This window comes from Cynara cardunculus (assembly GCF_001531365.2).
Source record: "Cynara cardunculus var. scolymus isolate 2C chromosome LG 10, CcrdV1, whole genome shotgun sequence".
Taxonomy (NCBI): domain Eukaryota; kingdom Viridiplantae; phylum Streptophyta; class Magnoliopsida; order Asterales; family Asteraceae; genus Cynara; species Cynara cardunculus.
The window spans coordinates 24,366,975-24,388,621 of record NC_037537.1 but is presented as its reverse complement, the minus strand read 5'-3'; the positions used below and the strand labels follow the sequence as shown (position 1 = coordinate 24,388,621).

Sequence of the window (21,647 nt, the reverse complement as noted above, 5' to 3'; positions counted from 1 at the left end):
TTTTGGGATGAGAGCTACGGAGATGACAATATTGAAGATAACCCATTAAGTCATACGTTTGTTAAACTTTTGATGACTAATGTAGACATGTTGATATTTTGGGACCGTATTTTGAGATACGTTATCTCCATTTGTGGTTATGTAATTATCTTTTGGTAAATTTTATTAGCCGCTCTGTTTTATATAGCACGTTGTTTGTTTTATTCCAATTGTGGCATCTCTCGTCTTTGACCACGCGAGACGGGGGTGTTACACATACCCTCTTTATCATTGGTGAGGTTTGAACCCTTGATTTTCTAAGAGGCAAGAGACTCAAATAACGCTAGGTCAAATGCCGTTTGGTAAAAGAAAATGAAGTTTTTATTTTCTATATTGTATCAGAAAATTTTCTATCGTGTATTCTAAAATAGAAAACCTTACAAAAAACCGTAAAATATAAAGATTTTTTTTGATTAACCTGTATATCCAACCCGTTATGCGAGTCGACTAATCCTAAGGCGACCACTTGCTTTACAAATTGCACATAGCCCGGAATCACCGCATTTGAACCTCCGTGGCTACAAGAGGATTTTTATTACTTCTTGGATTTGAACTTGAGACCTCATGTTACTTTTGATCTTTGGAGTCAAGCTCAAACCAATCAGACACCACCCTTGTGGTTTATAATTTTTTTTTTGAAACTCGCTAATAGAGACAGATAAAATTTTAATATTTCTTACCGATTAAATTGACTTATTTTTTTATATATAAAGTTTTCTAAGGGTGCGTTTGGTTTGCAGGAATGTTTTTGAGAGATTTGGATTCCCAGGAGGGATTTGGATTCCATGGGATTTGGATTTAAAATCCATCATGTGTTTGGTTTGCAGGATTGGATTTGAAGCATTTAACCTAATCTGTCAAAATTGAAGCATTTAACCTAATCTGTCAAAGTTGAAGCATTTAACCTAATCTATGTTCATGTATATTCAACCTAATCTGTCAAAATTGAAGCATTTAACCTAATTTGTGTTCATAGTGTAGAGATAAATCGAAAAGGGGAAAAGGGGAAAAGGGATTTACCTGGAAGGGCGACGCGACGGTGAGCAAAGGAGACGAAGGGCGACGCGACGGCAACGGAGACGAAGGGCGACGCGACGCTGAGCAACGGAGACGAAGGGCGACGCGACGGCAACGGAGACGAAGGGCGACGCGACGGCAACGGAGACAAAGGGCGACGACGGTGGCAACGGAGACGAAGGGCGACGCGACGGCAACGGAGACAAAGGGCGACGACGGTGGCAACGGAGACGAAGGGCGACGCGACGGTGAGCAACGGAGACGAAGAGCGACGACGACGGCAACGGAGATGAAGGGCGACGACGACGGCAACGGAGACGAAGGGCGACGACGACGGTGGCGGTGAGCAACGGAGACGAAGGGCAACGGAGGAGACAGCGATGAAGGTAGAAATCGATACCAATGGAGGAGACAGCGATGAGTCGGGCAAGCGATGAAGGATTTCAAAATCCCATGTATTTTCAAAGGATTCTCAAATCCAGTGTTGGTGGGATTTCAAGTGAATCCCAGGATTTGAAATCCTATCATTCCTACAAACCAAACGTGGGATTGGAATGGATTTCAAATCCAAATCCCTCCAAATCCCTTCAAATCCAGCAAACCAAACACGCCCTAAATGTAGATGATAAAAATTATAGAATATTTTAATAATATAAATGATGTTGAAATTCACTAAAATAAGGAAACGTTGGAATTGAATGTAACTTTTTTAAAAATATTGATTTTTATTTTTTATTTTAGAGAAATTATAAAAAATATGTTGAAGATGCTATTAACGGTTCTTGGACACTATAATATAGTGTTTGATAAAACGTAATTTTATAGGGACAATAATTGAGCCTCTTATACAATATAATAATTTATTAAAATGAATTTTAAGGGGTCTAACAAGTTTTATAGACGAAGTTAGACAACCTAAGATGACTAAAAAGTAAATTGTCTTATTAGTTTTTTTATAAGATACTTTAAGATGTCACTAAAAGGGTACTCGCATAATGTAGCGAGATTAATCTTCATTTTAATGTTTAATTTTTATTATTTGTTTATATCGATGTAATATAATTTTACGTTGAGAAAGCGATAATGTTTTTTTTAATGATATAAATTTGAATATAACATAAAAAATAAAATAAAAATCGATATTAGTATTAAATTAACTATTTAATAGTTTTCGTTTTTTTGTGTAACTTCTTTAATTCATTTTTTTTATTATAATTTAATTTAGGTATAATAACAAAGTAATTTATTTTTGGTTTAATAATATAATTTTTATTAAAGATAATAATTAAACATTCGGTTAGAAACTCAATAATTATCCTAATTATATTTTAGATTTTTTATATTTTAAAATGAGATGTTTATCCTCTATTTGATTATGTTTATCCGTAGTTAGTTACACAAATTTAAACATGGAGCTTTAATAAGTTGTAGTTAATGCATAATTTACTTGTAATCTTGAAGTTTAAGTAATATGCAATATTTTATGCATAAAAAATGGTTTTTAAAAGTTCTATCAAATGTTTTATAATATAGTATATATAGTATATATATATATATATATATATATATATATATGACAGGTTTATGATAGACCTAATAGGACATTTAAAAAAGAAGTATATTACAAAAAGGTTAAGGCGTTGCTTGTTTTTAAGAGGTGTTGAAAAGTCTGAATTCTTATTTTACTTACGATTGATGAGAGGAAGTGTTGAAGTATGAAGTCTTATTTCATTTTTAATTGATAAGAGGTGGTGTTAAAGTCTGGAATTATAATCAATAAGACTATTTTTTTAAAAACTTATAAATGACTGAATGTTTATAATTGCCTATTTTACCCCTCATAACAAGTCTACAAATAGATGTTAGAGAAATAAGATTGTATTAACAGGCTAATAAAACATGAATTTACCTCTTATCAGTAAAAGGATGGTAAGACGTTTTAAGCTTTTACTGCAGGAAAAGAAAATCTGATTAGCCTAACTTTTTATCCGGTAAAATATAAATCGTAATTAAAAAGTGTTTTTTTTTTAAACAAACGACACCTAATATGACATTATTATTTTGATTTATGTTAGGGTGTTTAAAGTCATCGATAGTACAGCCGCTCAAAGAAATTCGCTGGTCTGTCATTGATAGCACGATGAAAAATAATATTTGTAATACAAACCCGTTTAACTGAAAACCAGATCACTTTCAAATGTGAAGGGTGGTTACTGCAAATTATGTAAAGTTCGTGACTGGTTTCGTAAATTATGTTTTTGAGAAGTATCGTCGCCATCGCCGTCGTAAATGGCCGCAAGGTGTGGGTGGCGATTGGTGGCGGGATTAATTTACGTTTGACTTGAGAAAGATCTGAGATTTGGAATCTGGTATTTGTTTATTAAGAATTAATAGGTGTTTGGTTGTTCGTACGTTTTTGGAACGATTTTCCAGATCTGTACAAAGGAATATGCCAACCTCCCATCTTTCTATTATTATCAAGTTTTGAGTAAATTACATTTTTAATCCCTATGATAATACGATTTGTAGAAAATTTCTATTTTTATCTCTGTAATTTTGAAATTATGGATTTCATTCTAATGGTTTTTAATTTATTACTGTTTTCATTTTTATGATTTAAACTTTATTTTTTTTTTATGTTTTTATAATTCACAATTTATTTATATTTTAGTCCCTCATACTTAAAAATAATTTTTAGTCTCATAGACAAAAATAGAAATAAATTGCAAACCATAAGAATGAAAATCATAAAGTCATAAAAACGAAATTCATAACTTTTAACAAACCAAAAAACATAATGTATGAGTTGTTTACCAAACACTTACTTGATAAGCGTTTACCGGTAAAATTTAACACTACGACATACTTATCGGGTAAGACTTTAATCCATCAACACGACATCGTATGCAACAATTTACAGAGTAAGTGCTTACCATGGTAAGAGTCGTCGTCTTCACTTACCGGGTAAGACTCTTGGTCTTTGTCTCCCTCTTACCGGGTAAGATTCTTGGTATTTACCATATTTATTTGGTACGGTAATATGACTTGATAAACGCTTAACCGGTTAAGCGTTTGGTAAACGACCCCTTACTCTTAATAGATTTTAATATTTCCATATAGTTGATTAGTCGTTAAAGTTTTTTGGGCTTGGGGTTATTTTAACATTGGCTGGCCCATTATCGTTCAAAATTTTGATTTGGGCTTCAATACTCAATTTTAACAAATCATATTCTACAAGTCCACTTATTTTGAATACAATATTTGGCCCAATATCGTCATTTGTTACAGGGGTGCATAAATATCCCACCAATTAAATATATCTTGCGAGTCTAATATGACACTGTCTGATGTTAATAGAGTTGTAAAATCTTTAAACATTAGGTATTGAGTCAGAATTAGGTTAGATCTGATGAACCTGATACTCCTTTATATGTTTATATGTTTATATGTATTTGCTGCCAAAAATGTCTGCATGGTCATGACAGATACCTGGTTAAACGTTTTTCATAAATATACATAACTATATCGTAAATTTACTTTCTTATTTGCAAGATCTTCAACTTTCTTTTGGTGTTAATCTAGTTTTTTTTTCTTTGTTTATTATGTAGTGTAAATAGCCAATTAACCGGTAGTAGTGATTCACGGTTATTCAAGTATGTTGTTGCAGTGTTGTTATGTCACAATTTTACCAACCCAACTTGTACGCGTTATGTGGGTTTATGTCTTAAATTTGTTTAATGCGCCGGGACTTTTTAAAACTTACTAGTTGGGTTGGGTAGTTCAAATATCTTGAAACCTCCAACTCATCAGTATACTTTTTTTGTGATTTAGGGTTTTATTATTTTAGTGGTTGGTTTTCTTTTTACTTGGATGTTGCTAATAATTATTTTGTGCTCTGAAATACGCTTTAAACTTAGGACTTACTATTGAATCTCATAATACATAGTTTAGTAGATAATATATTTACAAAAATAGACGACCACGTTTAAATTTCTACACAAGGCCTCGGAAATGTCTAGCCAACCTTGCAAGAAGACATCGTATACACATGCCTTGAAGAGTTTGCTTATTGTGGATTATATTTCGATTAATATCAACCAAGTGTCATACAACTTCTTGCTGCTTTCTTCACTGAGTATAGAATCCAGAAGCCAAGTATGTTTCATTTTCTTTGTCATAGCCGCACCGATGTAAGTGTAATCCATATATGTGAGGTGTCGGGTTCAAGCACGGGCACTGATAATCTACCAACATGATGCATGCATTATTTACCTCCCCCGTACTGACCATGAGATCGGTCCGTTGGCCATGCTCGAGAAGGGGGTGAATACCCTTTTTATATTTACTCTGAATGCACAAAAAATACTGACACTTCTACATTCACAGATACACACTTTCCATTCAACATCCTGCCAACTTAATGGGTCGATTTAGAAATTGTCGGTTACAAACCCTTTTAACAAATACATATAGTATTTTAGAGTTTTATTGTTTCAGTGTGTTGTTAATGCATCCATAGTGTATTGAATACAACTTTTCTTAGACTAATTATGTTAAAAGCTTATCAAGTATATATTTATTTAATAATTAAATTTTTTTAATCAAAATATTATTATTTGATTTGTTAAAACCGTTTTTCTTTATAAAATTCAATATTATATTTGAAAATTTTACAAAAATAGTTATTTTACAAAATTAATTTCACGTTTTGACCACTTTGGGAACTCTTTTCGTTAAATAACCAAAGTTTACATTTAAACGTTACTTAGAAGGATAGAAGTATGACACGACATGTGACATATTTAAAAAATCCATATCAATTAGATGGTTTTTGCCGAGTTGACATGAAAATATATATAAATTTATATATGGACAAATTGCATAAAAAAGTAACGCAATTCAACTTGATTCATATTTTGGGTAACGTACTTTCAAAACTTCTATTTTGGTACCTAAGATGTAAAGTTTTAAACATTTAAGTACTCGGGTAACCGGTTAAAGCATTAACCGGTTACCATGATGATGTGGCGAGTGATGTGGTATTAACTCGGTATTATTTGTTGTAGCATTAATCGGATACCACATCAACATGGTAACCGATTAATGCTTCAACCGGTTACCCGAGTACTTAAAATGTTTAAAACTTTACATCTTAGGTCTCAAAATGAAAGTTTTAAAAGTACGTTACCCAAAATATGAATCAAGTTAAAGTACGTTACTTTTTCATGCAATTTGTCATAATGTATTTTAAGCAATAATCATTTTGCATTACACACGTTTTAACAATTGAAATAAGTATTTTTTTAACCATTATTCTTAATTCTTTTTGTTATGAATCATTACTTATTTGATTATATTTGACACATTTAAAAGAAAACGTTACCAATCTTTTCTTACACTTTTGACCAATAATAATTGTTTTAAAATAATAAGTGGAAGGTTTAGTCAAAGTCAACAAAATTATGCTAAATTCACGAAACACTCATGTTGGTTGCCCTAACTTTCAATCTTTTTTTCATGGTCAATTACGTGCAAAATCAGTAGTATTTGTCGTTTAATTTTATATTAGGAGGTACCTCTATTACATGATAAAAATACATAAATCTTAAAATCTAGTATAAAAAACTGTATAAAGTATTAAGATTTTATAAAAATTGACTGGTTAACTAAATATGGCTAAGTTCCGATGAGAAGAAGAGTTAGAGTGAGAAGCATAAGAATGGATCCTCATCCTTAAATGCACGTTAGTGTATCGAGATGCACCAGATTAATCCTTGTATCGAGTGGAAGTCATCACATCCTTGTGATGCGAGAAGGGAGTTTGTCGCACCCTTGTGATGCGACAAGTTAAGAGGTCGCATCCTATTGATACGACAAGATGTGCTTATCGCATACATTGGATGCGATGAGATGGGTTCTCGTATCTGTCTGATACAAGGAAATGAGGTTGTCTCACCTTTGTGATGCGAGAAAATTATGGTTTTATCTATATGATGCAATGAGTTTATGTATAATGCAACAAAAGGGTTATTTTATTATTTGATGCGATAAGTGGATATTGTCTCATCATTTTGATGCGACAAAAAGAGGTTTGTTTGATAAAATGCTGTATATTTGTTATTTATATAAATATGAGTTTTATAAAAGTGTTGTGGTATTTTCACTCTGTAATAACAATCAAATGGATTTCTCACTAGACCTCATGGTCTAATCCTTATTTTGGTGTTTTAAAATGTACATTACAAGTCGAACACAATCAGATGATAAGGGGAAGGAGAAATTATGAAAAATTTATGATTGCGTGCATGTGGATTTTTGATGTGATATTGTTGTACCTGAATACTTGTTATATTTACAAGTCTTGTACTGGGATTATATGAAAAGATTTGGTAGGTACTTTTGTAATGTAGCTTTTGTATATAGTGGGACCAAATGTGTAAATTTGTATTTTATGATATATGAAAATAAGTGGTTATATGGAATTGTGAACAATAATCAAATAAGAAAACACGAAAACGGCCACATCACGTGCAAAATTACATGTAATTTTGCGCTAACGGTCAATACCAGGGTGTGCGCGAGACTTAGCAAGAACCTCAAGTTGCGACCAAAGTCGCATGAATCACATGTGATTTCACACCCGATTTTAATATAAAATCACATGTGATTGACCGTTTTCTTATTCTTTTATTTGGGTGTTGCTCTCGTATAAACTTCAATAAATAAGTGTGTGTGTGTGTATATATATGTGTATATATATATATATATATATATAAGATTTGTTATATCATACATACCTAATTGTATTTCCATCATGAATTTTTGTTCCTTAATGTATGTGGGTTGCTTGTTTTGGAGTCCACTCATGTCACATGGCCAGTGGCCATAGATGGGAAAAAGGGAAAAAGAGGGAAGCCATTTTTCATAAAGGAAAGGTTGATTAAAGGAAAGAAGGGTAGTTATTATTGGTACCTTATCCTAATTTTCAATGGACCCTTGTTTGTTAGGGGAAATCTCCCACCATATTGCTTCTACTTGTGCATAAATGACTTGTACTATAATAAATTTGCCCATTTTGACCCTCGTGATCAATCAAAATGGTACAACTCATGTTCGTATCAATACCCATCTACCAAAGTAAGCTCTTGGCATACTGCAATGTCTTGTCAATAATTTTGGGATGCTGACATAAAAGAAAAACGACAATATTTGAGATCTCGAACAAAGCTATCATGATTTTGTCGGCACTTATCGGCAAAAAAAAGCATGACAAACACTACTCATATGAAGCTTGTTATGACTTGTGAAAAAACACAAACATTTAATTGACATTTAGAAAGATGGTCGAACCTGACTTCTCTAAGGGTCTGAAACCCTTTTGGAATTGTCTAATAACACCGACTTCAACTATCTAGACTGGTATTTTATACAGTATATTACCAAAATAACAGTCATATAACAAAAACCATAGATGTCAGATGTGGGTTTTTCAGATATTCAAATAAACAGACAATTTTTTTAATACATCTTATTCTTTACAGACCCCACATCACACAAGATTTGATTTTAAAAGAGAAGTGTTTTGAAGCCATGATTTCCAAAGGGGGTATTAGAAAACAATGAGGTATGGCCAAATTGATTTTAGTCCTCTTTTTCATATGCTTTGGTCCAAAACAAACACTTTGGCCCTCTCTTTCTCAGTCTTTCACATGGCATTTCACATAGTAGAAGGGGTAAAGTGCAAGCAAAGTGAAATTACTTTGAGGTCCATTTCTTTAACCCACATTCGTTTATGAACAGTAATCGAAGACCGTCTGTTTTATATATTTTTTGAACAGTAAGCACTTAAGCACACATTACAGATTGCTGGTATAACTGTCTGATATTGATAATCTGATATAATGGATCAATGTTGAAAAATTATATAAAACTACTGTTAATTTACTTACCCTTTTTTTATGTTTTTCATTTCCATTTATATTTGGTTCTGGGAAAGTAAAACTAAAAAGTAAATAAGGTGAACTGATTTAACAAATCGACTATAAAAATTTGACTCCATATTAAAATATTGAAGTTCACAAGTGTATTAATCGAGGAAAAAGATCTTGTCTTACCCAAGGGGAGAAAAACTCTATATTTATAGCTGTTTAATGTCACCTTCTGCATTTTGGCTTACCCAGAAAGAGAAAGACCACTATACTGTTCGGTTTATATGCCAGTTTCATTTTCACCCTCATGGTTTTTTGTTTTTCTTCATCTTTAATTGCTAGCGTCTCGTACTCAGCAACTAGATTTCTTTCGTCCGTTCGCTCCAACTTTCGGTGTTTTGACAAGTGGGGACCTACCTAGTTGATTGGTATAGGTTTAGTGTCTGGGATATTACTATATACTAGAAGTATTTTGACAAAAGTGTTTTAAATCGAACATGAGTATTACGATGAGATGCTTTTAGCCGATTATTGAGTATACTATATTTTGGTACTTGTGTTGTGTTGAAATAATTGGATACCGTCCCTACATTTCCTTTATTACATTTCCGTTCATTATATTTTTAATTTTTTATACAGATCTGGTCCTGCTCTAGATTAAATTATGTTGAAATGCAGTAACATTTTTGTGTGACGTCGTAACGTTTTCACTCATAATTCATATAAAGATGGCTTCGTTTGAAGCTCCTCGCTTTTATGAATCTACATGTTAGAAAATTTTAGTGATTTATCGAACAAACATCGAAAAGTTATCATGATCGTATACACAGCCATACTCGAAAAACCTCATAATTGCTTGAATCTTCCGTGATAAATCACCATTTTTTATAGCATGCCGCTTTAAAAAAAAACTAAACATTTATTAATTTAGGGGCCGTTTACTAAACGTTTACCTGGTAAGTACTTACTGTGCAATTTTCCTCACCGGATGAACATGGCAAGAGACAAGAATCTTACCCGGTAAGAGTGATGATAAGAATGAAGAGTCTTACCCGGTAAGTGAGSGTRAYGACTCTTACCCGGGTAAGTGCTTACCAGGTAAATTGTTGCATAAAATATGTTTTGATGTACCACAATTTTACCCGATAAAATAAATTATAGTGTTGATTCTTAACAGTAAGCGCTTACCGGGTAAGCATTTAGGTAAACGCCCCTTAACTTTATTAACTTTTTTGGTCGATATTGTCCAAAATAATCAAATTCGAATGGTTTATCGATTTCTAGAATTCAATAATAAAATTAGAAATTAGTGAATTTATGTTTTTATTTATTACAATTTACAAGTAAATTTAACAATAAAAAGATTGTTTAAAAAGGTTTGAAAGTAAAAGGGCTTATGAAGTAAATATGTATAGATTAGGGGTGTAAATGAAACTTTTGTATAATTAAAAGTCTATCAACATTGCCGGCCAAAGAAAAGAAGAAGGTAACAAAATTGAAGTCCTTCCATGCAATAGTCAACAAGTCAATAAAAAGAGTGGTTTTGACTTTTCTATGTTGACATTTCTTTTTACCAATTTTCAAAAATCTTTTAAAAATAATAAATCTTTTTTTTATTAACCTGAATATCCAACCCACTATACGAGCCGACAAATCCCAAAACGGCCATCTGCTTTACGGGTAGTCTGAACACTGCATTTGAACCTCCATGGGAACAAAGAGATTTTTATTTCTCATTGGATTCGAACGTGTGACATTCAGACACTTTTGACCTTCGGTCACCGCATGTGTAATTAGACATTTTTCCAAACTACAGTCCTATTAAACAAATTATTCTATAACTATAAATTTTTAACTGTGTTTCTTGAAAATACGTTCTCTAAAATGATAATGTAACGAAATTAGATTACTTTTAAACACAATTTGCGCTTATGATTTAGCAAATAATTAGATCGTATACTTGTAGAAGGGCAAGTTATGTTAAGAATCGGATTTTTGTTGCAAATCTAAGAACTACTGATTGTATGCCACGTGTCCAGAATATTCGTCATGAATGTTATAAAAAAAATTCACGCTTATTATTAATTATGGATATGAACACTTTGATACGTTCACGACAATTTTATGATTATTAATGAAAATGCAGTTCTCAAATGAAAGTTGTTGGTTTAAGGAGGGATTTAAATGTTAGTTTTTAAAATGATTATTAGGAATTAAAAATAAAAATAATATTAATATCGTATTAAATAATCAATCCATTCAACCACTCCCGTATCTCAAAAGAGTATTTATGATTTTTATATATTCTATATATTTATTTATTCCTATTTATATTATATTATAAATTATTTGATAAAAAATTTTAAAAATCATTTTTTATGTATGAAGTATTGTTTATTGATGCACATTACTTAAAATTTAAGATTACAAGTAAATTATGCATAAGTACAACTTWTTAAAGCTCCATATTTGAGTTYGTSYAAYTARYTGTAGATAAACATAATYAAATATTGGATAAAYATCTCATTWTAAATATAAAARATCTAAAATATAATTAGAATAATTATTGAGTTCTAACAGAATACTTTAGTTATTATCTTTATAAAAAATTATATTATTAAACCTAAAGTAAATTTCAATATTACTAAACCTAAATTAAATTATAATTAAAAATTAAATTAAAGAAATTACACCAAAACACAAGAACTTTTAAAAAAGTTAATTTGATACTGATATCGATATTTTTTTCAAATTTTATAATATTTTCAAATTATTATTTTTTTCAAAAATAAAAACATTATTGCTTTCTTCAAACCACATAAAACCGTATTATATCGACATAAAAAAGAAATAAAATGAAATACTAAAATCAAGATGTATCTCGATGCATTGCACAAGTACCATTCTAGTATTCATAAACGTACAAACACCCTAGGAGAATATCAAAAAAATCAAACTTTAATTAACTAATTTTAGTGACGGATATGTAATTAAAATCGTCACTAATTCGTCGTTAATATTATTTAATCAAATTTTTAGTTTTAAAATTATATAAACTTGTGATGGATTTATGACCAAATATTTTTTTTAAATCTAAAAAAGATTAGTCATAAATCCACCGGAAAATAATTAATATTAATTTTTTCATAAATTAGTGGCGGATTTGTGACGTAAGTCATCGAAAGGTCGACTTTTCCCGATCCGCCACTGATTCACCATCAATTTTTGACAGAAAAAAATCGTCAGAAAAAGTTTGAAAAATAATTAATTTTCAATTAATAAAAAAAAATTACTAATTAAACTGAAATGCTTCAACTTAAGTTATTTAAAGTTAGAACATAATTCAAAATAAAATACCATAAATTAAATTATCAATTTTCTTAATATTTTTTTCTATTAAAATGATCACTTATTTTCCAACCACATTTCTCTCTACAATACATTGTGTAATCAATTGTAGGAGTTCAATTTTAAAGCATTTAGGTTGATGCCTTTACTATTGGTAGGAGTAACTTTAATGAAATTAATTACTCCATTTCAGGTACTTCAACCAACATGACAATAATCAGATATCTTATTACAGTAACATAACAAACGCGAGGTTTCATGTTGAAACTTTGCTGGGTCACATTTTTTTAGTCTTGAACTGAAAGTATATATATATATATATATAGTAGTGGATTATGAGTCTATGATTCCGCAAATTTAATCGGTTAAAGATCAGAAAAAAGCGGTTATGAAAAACATGACTGTACGGTATAATACATTAACATTTTGAATTTATGTACATCTTTCTCTCTTTCATACACTATTCACAAGGTGGAGGTCTTCATAGAAATAACCATTTTATGTTTGGGGTAAAGATAAGGTCCGTTTACAGTATATCATCCCTCCTCGAACCGTATCTCTGAGTCAGATATATTACGCTTGCTTGGTTTTGTTTCGTCTATATTAACACAACGTTATTTTTATCAAATGAAAGTGGAGGATGGTGTCTTTTTTTTATCTATCTAATGGAGGTTGCAAACATTGTGGGGTTTCAAGAAAGACAGTGGTGCATGTATATTTAACGTATGAGATAATTCGTTACTGGTTTTTAAGTATGTGTAACAGTACACGAAATCTGCATATGTGCAGTGTTGGAACTACCTATCCTTTCTTGACAATGATGACATGAAGAATTGACAAACATGTAGTAGTGTTTGTCAAGATTTATCGGGAGCGACAACTGAAGTTAATGATTTATCAGTTTTGAACAAGGCATGCATGTCATCTCTTTCGATCGGTGGAACATACATCCCTTTAGACCAAGACACATGGACAGTTCCTACTTTTTTGGTTCGTGTATGGCTTGCAGAGCTTAATTGGATTTTTCAAACAAAAAACCGTTATAAATTAAGACTAGCTCATTTTACTGATTAAATATGCCACATAATACAGGATTCGAAGCCTTATTAACTGTAATCTTATTACAATACTAATATTATATGCTAAACATCTTAAACACAAGTGCAACCAAATCAATATATTAAAAATATTTACACATGCAATTATTATTATTAATAAAAATAATGAGGGTAACATAGTAATTTGGTAAATCACAACCAACAATTATTATTATTTAGAAATGTCACACAATGCTCCCTCCCATGACTCCTTACACCACCACCACTAGTACTACTACCACCCTTATGGTTATAAGTAGTAGTACACATCCTATTGATATTAAAACAAATAAACTCATACATCCTCCTAATTTTTTTTATGACACTTAAACCCTTATCTTCCTAAAAGGCCAAAGACTCACATACCGCTAGGCCAAAAACCCTTTGATGAAATTTTAAATTTTTGTTACTATACATCAAACAAATTCAAGTAAATACGAAATAATTTCGTATTCATAGTGTAGTTATATAAATCATCAGTAATACGTTGAATTTTAGATGATTAAAAAAATATACTGAATATATTTTAAAAAAAGTATAATAATAAAATCAAGAACATGTGACTAATATAATGAACCGTATTCAAATAATTGTAACGTTTTCATTCTTCTGAAAACTGTAAGTACGTGGACTAGTTTACACACGTCAACTAATTCGTTTAACGATCAGTCGACCACTAATTGTCTAAAGTCATTGCAGAAAACCTCAATAGTCACAAGGGTTTCCGGTAGTAACTGAATTTGAACCTGCGAAAGAGGAGATTTTCATTACATATTATCAAGGCTTAACTAGTAAGCCACAATTAAGACGACGATTAATATGAATTAATGTAATGCTTGATTAAATACATTATTGAATTAACATATTATGATTATTAATCAAGCATGCACAAACTCTTTAATAGCAAAACAAAAATATATTGTGAATTAAAATGAATCATGTTAGTATTAAGTAATTAAAATAATTTCCAAATAAAAGAAATTTAATCTCGAAACCATATAAAAAGATAAAAAAAAAAGTTACGACGAATCACGGAAAAATCATTGTACTTTTTTTAAAACGTAACTCTAAGGGAACGTCTAAATCATTGACAAGAGTACGCTATACTTTTGGTCCATATGGCATGATAAGTTTATTGGAGATCACTTATTTGGTTCATTCAATAGAATACTGATCATTATCGTTTTCACTTTTCTTTTAGATCCCGTCACCATTTCTCACGCCATTAACTTATAACTAAAAGCTTATGTATGCATGTGATAACATTTTTCGTAAAATCAACTTACACGATACTTGATTAATACGAAATCTTTTAATGGACCATATGCTGATACGACATCTTTTAAAATTTATTACGTGATTCAAAAATTACTGTTGAAACAATTCGTCCATTTTTTTTAAATAATTTAATTCAAGTTGTTTTAAGTACAAGATAAATTTTTAACTATCTATACTATATTATAAATCATTTGACAAAAACTTTTAAAAACCATTTTTATGCATGAAGTACTGTTTATTGATGCATATTACTTAAAATTCAAGATTACAAGTAAATTATGCGTAAGTACAACTTATTAAAGCTTCATGTTTGAATCCGTGTAACTAACTTCAAATAAACATAATTAAATAGACGATAAATATCTCATTTTAAATATAAAAAATGTAAAATATAGTTAGAATAATCATTGACTTCTAACAAAATACTTGATCATTATCCTTATAAAAAATTATATTATTAAACCAAAAATTAAAAAAAAAGTGAATTAAGAATACACAAAAAATGAGAAATATTAAATAGTTAGTTTAATACTAATATCAATATTCTTTTTCAAATTTTTATAATATCTTTATATTTTATTCAAAATTAAAAACATTATCGTTTTCTCCAAAACACATAAAATCATATTATAATATTGACTGAGACAAAAAAAGAAATAAAACGAAACATTAAAATTGAGATATATCTCGCTACATTGCGTGAGTACCATTTTAGTTTTAATTAAAAGAGATATGCTATATATTTTTTTTTAATTTAAGATTTCTCTATTTTTTTTTTTACCAATAATAGGTGTGACACAACCAAAATTGAAAAAAAAAATAGGCACTTATTTTTTTTTTTAAAGTAGACATCTATTTTAAAATAAACTAAACGATCGTTTACCGATTGTTTACCCAGAAAACGTTTACCAGGTGTTATTTACTTTATCCGGTCAGCATGATAAACACTGATAATCTTACCCATTAAGAGGTATAATAAGGATAAAAAATCTTATCTAGTAAAGGATATAATAAAGATCAAGAATCTTACTTGATAAGTGAGAAAAAGACCCTTATCTGATAACGTAAATGAGATGGTAACTATTAACAAATAGTAAGGGGCCATTTACCAAATGTTTACTCGGGTAAGCAGTTACCAAGTCATATTCTCTTATCGGATGAATATGGCAAGGACCAATTAGCGCTTACCAGGTAAATTATTACATACGATTTCATTTTGGTAGACTAAAATCTTACCCGATTAGTAAAAAATAAAGTTGCATTTTACCGTTAAGCGTTTACCGGGTAAGTGTTTAAGTAAATGGCTCCTTAAGTGTTTATTTTGTAAGTAGATGGTAAAGAATCCTTTTAAGTTACTAAATGATCCAAAATTAATATATATATATATATATATATTATAACTTCTTGTAATAAATATACATATATATTTCTATATATATTAAAGACATCCTTCCCACGTCTCAAAATTATTTTTGCAGATACGAATGTGGTTGGTTTCTTAAAAGAGCTCTGTTTTCTTCATCACCAAGTTACGTAACACCAACTGAAAACCCTAAATACTTGATTCAATCATTGGTTTTTTGGTGGTTTCAATCGATCAAAACCTTCACCATTTGCTTTATTGTGAAGATCAATCTCTATAAATTTCATTCTCAGTTGCAATTTGTCGAAAAGCTCGTTTGAAATGGCGATAGATCTCTACTCTGACAATTCCGGTGGTACGACGACGAGCCCTCGGCTTTCCTTCTCGTATGATCTCTCTCAATCTGATACTGTTCCCGTGGAACAGATTCTACGATCATTTTCGTCATCTAGCGTCGATTTCAATTTCTGTGTTCAGGAAAACTCAGACCTCCACCAGGCTTCCATGGCGGATGAACTTTTCTCCGACGGTAAAATTCTCCCAACGCAAATTAAGTCAACAACTGACAGAGATAAACGCGCAGTGCCAACTCCACCGCGTGCGGAAAACCAAAAGCCACTCTCGATGCCGGTGCCACCGCCGGAAGACGAGGAGTTAAAACAACAAAATTCGAAGTCATTTTGGGGGTTTAAGAGGAGTAGCAGTTGCGGAAGTGGATACGCTCGAAGTTTATGCCCCATTACTCTGCTATCTCGGAGCCATTCAACGGGATCTTCAACTAGTTCTAAACGATCATCGTCTTCAAAAGAGGGATTAAACCAAAAACAACATCGCAACTTTCAAAAACCCTCAGTTTCTCAGAAACCGCCATTGAGGAAATCAGGTTACGGTTATGGAATCAATGCTACCACCGGTACCAACAATGGAATTCGGGTGAATCCGGTTCTGAATTTGGGGTTTGGATCCTTCTTCTCAACAAACAACAAGAATAAAAACAAGAAGTGATACGACGATCAATGAAGATAGAGATTAGAACTTTTGGGATTAATTAATGATTTGATTAGTTGCTGATTAATTAATGATGGAAGGTGTTAGGATTTGGGGTTGAGGGTGGGTGGAGTGGGGTTGATGAAGAGGATAAAACAAGGCACATGCGATTGAAGATTTTGCAAAGATCAGGTAAGATCGCTTTCATGGGGTTGTCCCCATTTCATTCTGCTTTACTTTTTAGGTAACCTTTTCATCATTTAAAACTTCTCAAATTCAATATATATTATATATATTATATATCATTTGTATATTATTTGCTGTCTTTGTTTGTAATCATTAACATGGTGTTTTGAACCATGTATTTTGGGCGATTTGGTGTCGATAAAAATCATAACTTGAATTAGGGTTTTCATGTTAAGATGATCGGAAACGATTTTTTGTTCGTCTTTATGCTTTATCGTTTAGAAATCGTGTTTTATTTTGTATGAGATCATGGATGGACCTATGTATGGCACATGTCACCGTATTATTTCTCTGTCGAATGGTAAAAAAATATTAGGTTTCGTGAACAGTGCAACCGTATTAATTTGTTGTGTGTCACCGTATATATTTTAAAACTACAATGAGAATAAGTTTTATTTGGTAGAGTTAGTTTGCAAGACTTTTATTTCATCCCACACCCACGTTCGAATCATGTTAGTGTCATTTTTTAGTCAAACGGTGCCATCGTTTGAAAAAAATTCCGTATATTTGTTTTTTATAGTTAAACGGTGTCATCGTTTGAAAAAAAATTATATATATATATTTTCTTATGGTCAAATGGTGCCACCGTTTAAAAAAAATTCTGGATCCGTCCCTATATGAGATGGCATTATTTTACTCTGGTGAATATATTTAGGGTTTTCGCTATGATTAATCTTATCAAGGTTTTTATTTATCTTAAAATTTTGTGTCTGAGGTCATTTTGAGATATGATTTAAATGAATTTTTAATTAAATTAATGACCTTCTTGTTAGCTTATAAGTTAAAACCTAGCTTATCAGCTACCAATTAAAAACTAGCTTATTAGCCATTAGTAAGCTAGTTTGCCAAACATAACCTTAATTAAAATATTATTTAAGGTGAACGTGTGTTTCATTATGACTATTGTGATACTAAAAATTAAAATCAATCAAACCATAAGGGTGGTGTCTGATTGGTTTGAGCTTGACTCCAAAGGTCAAAAGTGTCTGGAGGTCCTAGGTTCAAATCCAAGAAGAAACAAAAATCCCCTTGTGACCATGAAGGTTCAAATGCGGTGACTCCGGGCTGCCTGCAAAGCAGGTGGTCGCCCTGGAATTAGTCGGCTCGCATAGCGGGTTGGATATCTAGATTAATAAAAAAAATGAAAATCAAATTATTCGATAATCACCTTTAGCAATTGTTTACCAAATGCTTAATGCTTATCTCGGGGATGAAGTTAGAAATTTTAGTTTTTTTTTAGGAGGGGGGGTGTCTCGTGTTCGGGTCGTACTTTGTCGTAGTATAATTTATCTTAGCTTATATGTAAAAGAGGAAGGACCATTCTCTTTCATTGTTAAAAATAATGAAATCTTAAGAACATGGAAGAATCCAATGTAGAGCATAAAAATTATGGGTCGTGAAAGTGTCACTGTATCAGTTTGTTGTGCGACACCATATATATTTTAAAACTGTAATGAGGACACAATTTTATCGTGATAGAGTTGGTTTGCGAGACTTGTCTTCTACCCGGGTTCAGATCATGTTAGTGTAATTTTCTTAATTTAGCTTTTAAATTTCATATTTATTATGTTTCCGAAAAAAAATTGTAATAAAAAACTTGAACATATGACCTCACATATGAATTAAAGTAATGAACAAACCAACAAACCACTGATGGTTTTGAGAAAAATACCTTTATATTTATCTCTTATAGCAAATGGTGCCACCCATGGTGCTTTCGGACTAATAGGTTTCACGTTACATCAATTCGAACTTGAAAACATGATTTGGCTCGGGATTGCCAATTTTTATTAACGTACGCCGAAAAGCCCTGATAAATGATGATTGAGACGAGATTCTGCATATTTGAAAAAATTTATGAGTCTGTCTCTGCTTAAGAACTTCATCTATCCATGGTACTATGAACTCGTATTTTCACATATTGTTATTAGTACTTAATAATTCAAACAAATTACTATTAACAATTCATATCCATAGGCGTTCCAATTTCTTAGAGGGTGTGTGACACATATACGAATGCTATGGATCGTTGAAACGAATAATAAATAAAATAAAATATAAAAGTTTATATTATATAATATGTTAAAAGTCTTGCAAATTAAAAAAATAAAAATATTTTAAAATAATAAATTAATATATGAAATTTACTTCAACATTAATTATTTTTCTAACACTATTCGAAAGCCAAAACTGAAATTACCAGAGAACGGTTAAATAAGTAATAATCTAAAACATTATATTTAAAAATTAAGATAAGTATAATTGAAACACGTGTATAAAAACAACTTATTATTTATTCCGGTGTGATATCGATAATAAGCACTTTTGAGTGTTTGGATAGGGAGTGTTTGGGATTGTTTTGTTTGAAAATTACGAATAAATATCAAAATAAAATAAATAATTAATAAACAAGTATGAAGGGTGAGTGGTTTGCACTTTGCAGGCTGCAGCTTGGACCAACAGCTGGGAAATTGGGGTTTGGTGTTTAAAAGTCTACTGTGGGGTTATGTTTTATATAAACAAAACACTAAACTTCACTTTTTATGTCTCACGTTTGTCAATTTTAACGGAATGTCGTTTTTTGAAAATTCGGTTTTGGTTTCTCACATTTATCATTTTATAATAGTTTTGGTCCCTCCATCTAAGGGATGTTAACTTTTTCCATAAAGTCCAATCAAATGAGGAGTATTTTAGTCGTTTTAAACATTTTCTTGATGACTAAAATACCCCTCCTTTAATCCAGCGGTGATGGACTTGATAGAAAAATATTTGAAGCGATTAAAATACCCATCATTTAATTGGACTTAACGTAAAAGGTTAATGGTCGTTAGGATGAGAGACCAAAACTGTAATGAAATGACGAAGGTGAGGGATCAAATCCAAGTTTTCAAAGTTTATGGACAGACGCAGGCCCCAAGTCAAATTTAATCATATTTTTGCATTTATTTATTTAGATTTTACGGTTGTGCGTCAATTTTATTTGGTGTAATCTTATTTTATTAATACAATTATAATAATGGTTTTTTATGATATCATGAGTAGTATAAATTATAAGTTATTTATTACTTAAATTAATAATGATATTATTATTGCTAATCATAATATCATCAACAACATAACTACTATACATTTTAATTCAAACTTATTTTAACCGAAAAATCAAATTCCATAAAATATTACAAATCCAACCAAAATAATAAAAAAATGAAATTAAACTCAAAAAATCAAAACCTCAGTTTAAAATTTAAATTTAAATACAAATAATTAAAAATATTTTGAAAACTGAAAATTGATTTCAATAATACTGTCTGCATCCCAGAACTGTAGTTCTTCCTCCTCCTCCTCTATTTCTGGTGATCCTCCCTCCTCCGTTTTCACCATTAATGGCGTTTGCAGCTGCCAAAGAGAATTTCTTCAGTTCATCCATGTTTGCGTAGCTTTTCCTCGCCGTTAACATCCCACCACCCTTCTTCTCGCCTGAAACTGAAGACTTACTCCCCATCAATCTCGCATTGATCTCATACAATCTTGAAGAACTCTTTGCCGGCGGTGTTGCAGACTTCTCCGCCACCGGTGGCAATGCTGGCCTCCTGTTTTCTTTTCTCAACGCAGACGAGAAGTCAGGGACGGATTGAGTCAAAACAGACGACCCTTTTCTCCGGTGAGCCGGAAGTTTGGGTTGAAAATCCGGTGGGGTTGAGTTATTAGCAGAACGGTGGTCTTTAGGTGGTAACGGCGGTGGATTAGCCATGGATTTCAGCCGGAGTTTTGATTCCCGGAGATCGGCGTAAGCTTTGTATCTGGGACCTCTCTCCATGATGAAAACGTCTGTAGTGAGTTGAAAGAAATTGGGGTTTTGGGAGAGGAAGGAAGAGGGGTGATCGGAGATGGTGGTGGCGGAGGGTTTTGCTCCGGCCATTGTTGATCGGAAATTCCAAATTTGGTTTGTTGTTAATGGTTTAGATGTGTTTTTAAAAGAAATTGCTCTCCAACGGTCTAATTTAAGAGGAGATGGGTGGGGAGGGGGGTAAAGTGTACTTTTTGAATTCTTAATTTTGCTTTCCAACGTTCTTATTGAATTTTGGGGTTTTGTGTACCCAATAAAAGAAACCGAAGTGATAAAATTTACAATTTACCTCCTTCCACTTTGCATATTTTCTGGAAATTCATGATATTTCAACAAAACTGATAAAGTGATCCTGCCAACAAAAAAAGACGTGTACATCACATTCTGCTTGATGTGGAAGGAAATGCGAGAATATGAAAACGGTTAAATCATGTAATTTTACATTAATGGTTACAAAAGGTGTACAAGTGGCTGGCCGTGGGACAAAGTCGCGTGAA

General features: G+C 31.5%; 2 protein-coding genes across 2 annotated transcripts; one reads left to right on the top strand and one right to left on the bottom strand.

Moving 5' to 3' along the window:
• The first annotated feature begins 16,260 nt into the window (after nt 1–16,260).
• On the top strand, nt 16,261–17,301 carry LOC112520430. The gene has a single exon (XM_025128819.1). It carries the CDS (start codon nt 16,392–16,394, stop codon nt 17,073–17,075), a length of 684 nt encoding a protein of 227 aa, XP_024984587.1. The 5' UTR covers nt 16,261–16,391; the 3' UTR covers nt 17,076–17,301.
• Nucleotides 17,302–20,464: 3,163 nt separating this feature from the next.
• LOC112520340 lies at nt 20,465–21,245 on the bottom strand. Its single transcript, XM_025128689.1, has one exon. It carries the CDS (start codon nt 21,220–21,222, stop codon nt 20,599–20,601), a length of 624 nt encoding a protein of 207 aa, XP_024984457.1. The 5' UTR covers nt 21,223–21,245; the 3' UTR covers nt 20,465–20,598.
• Between the last annotated feature and the right edge of the window lie 402 nt (nt 21,246–21,647).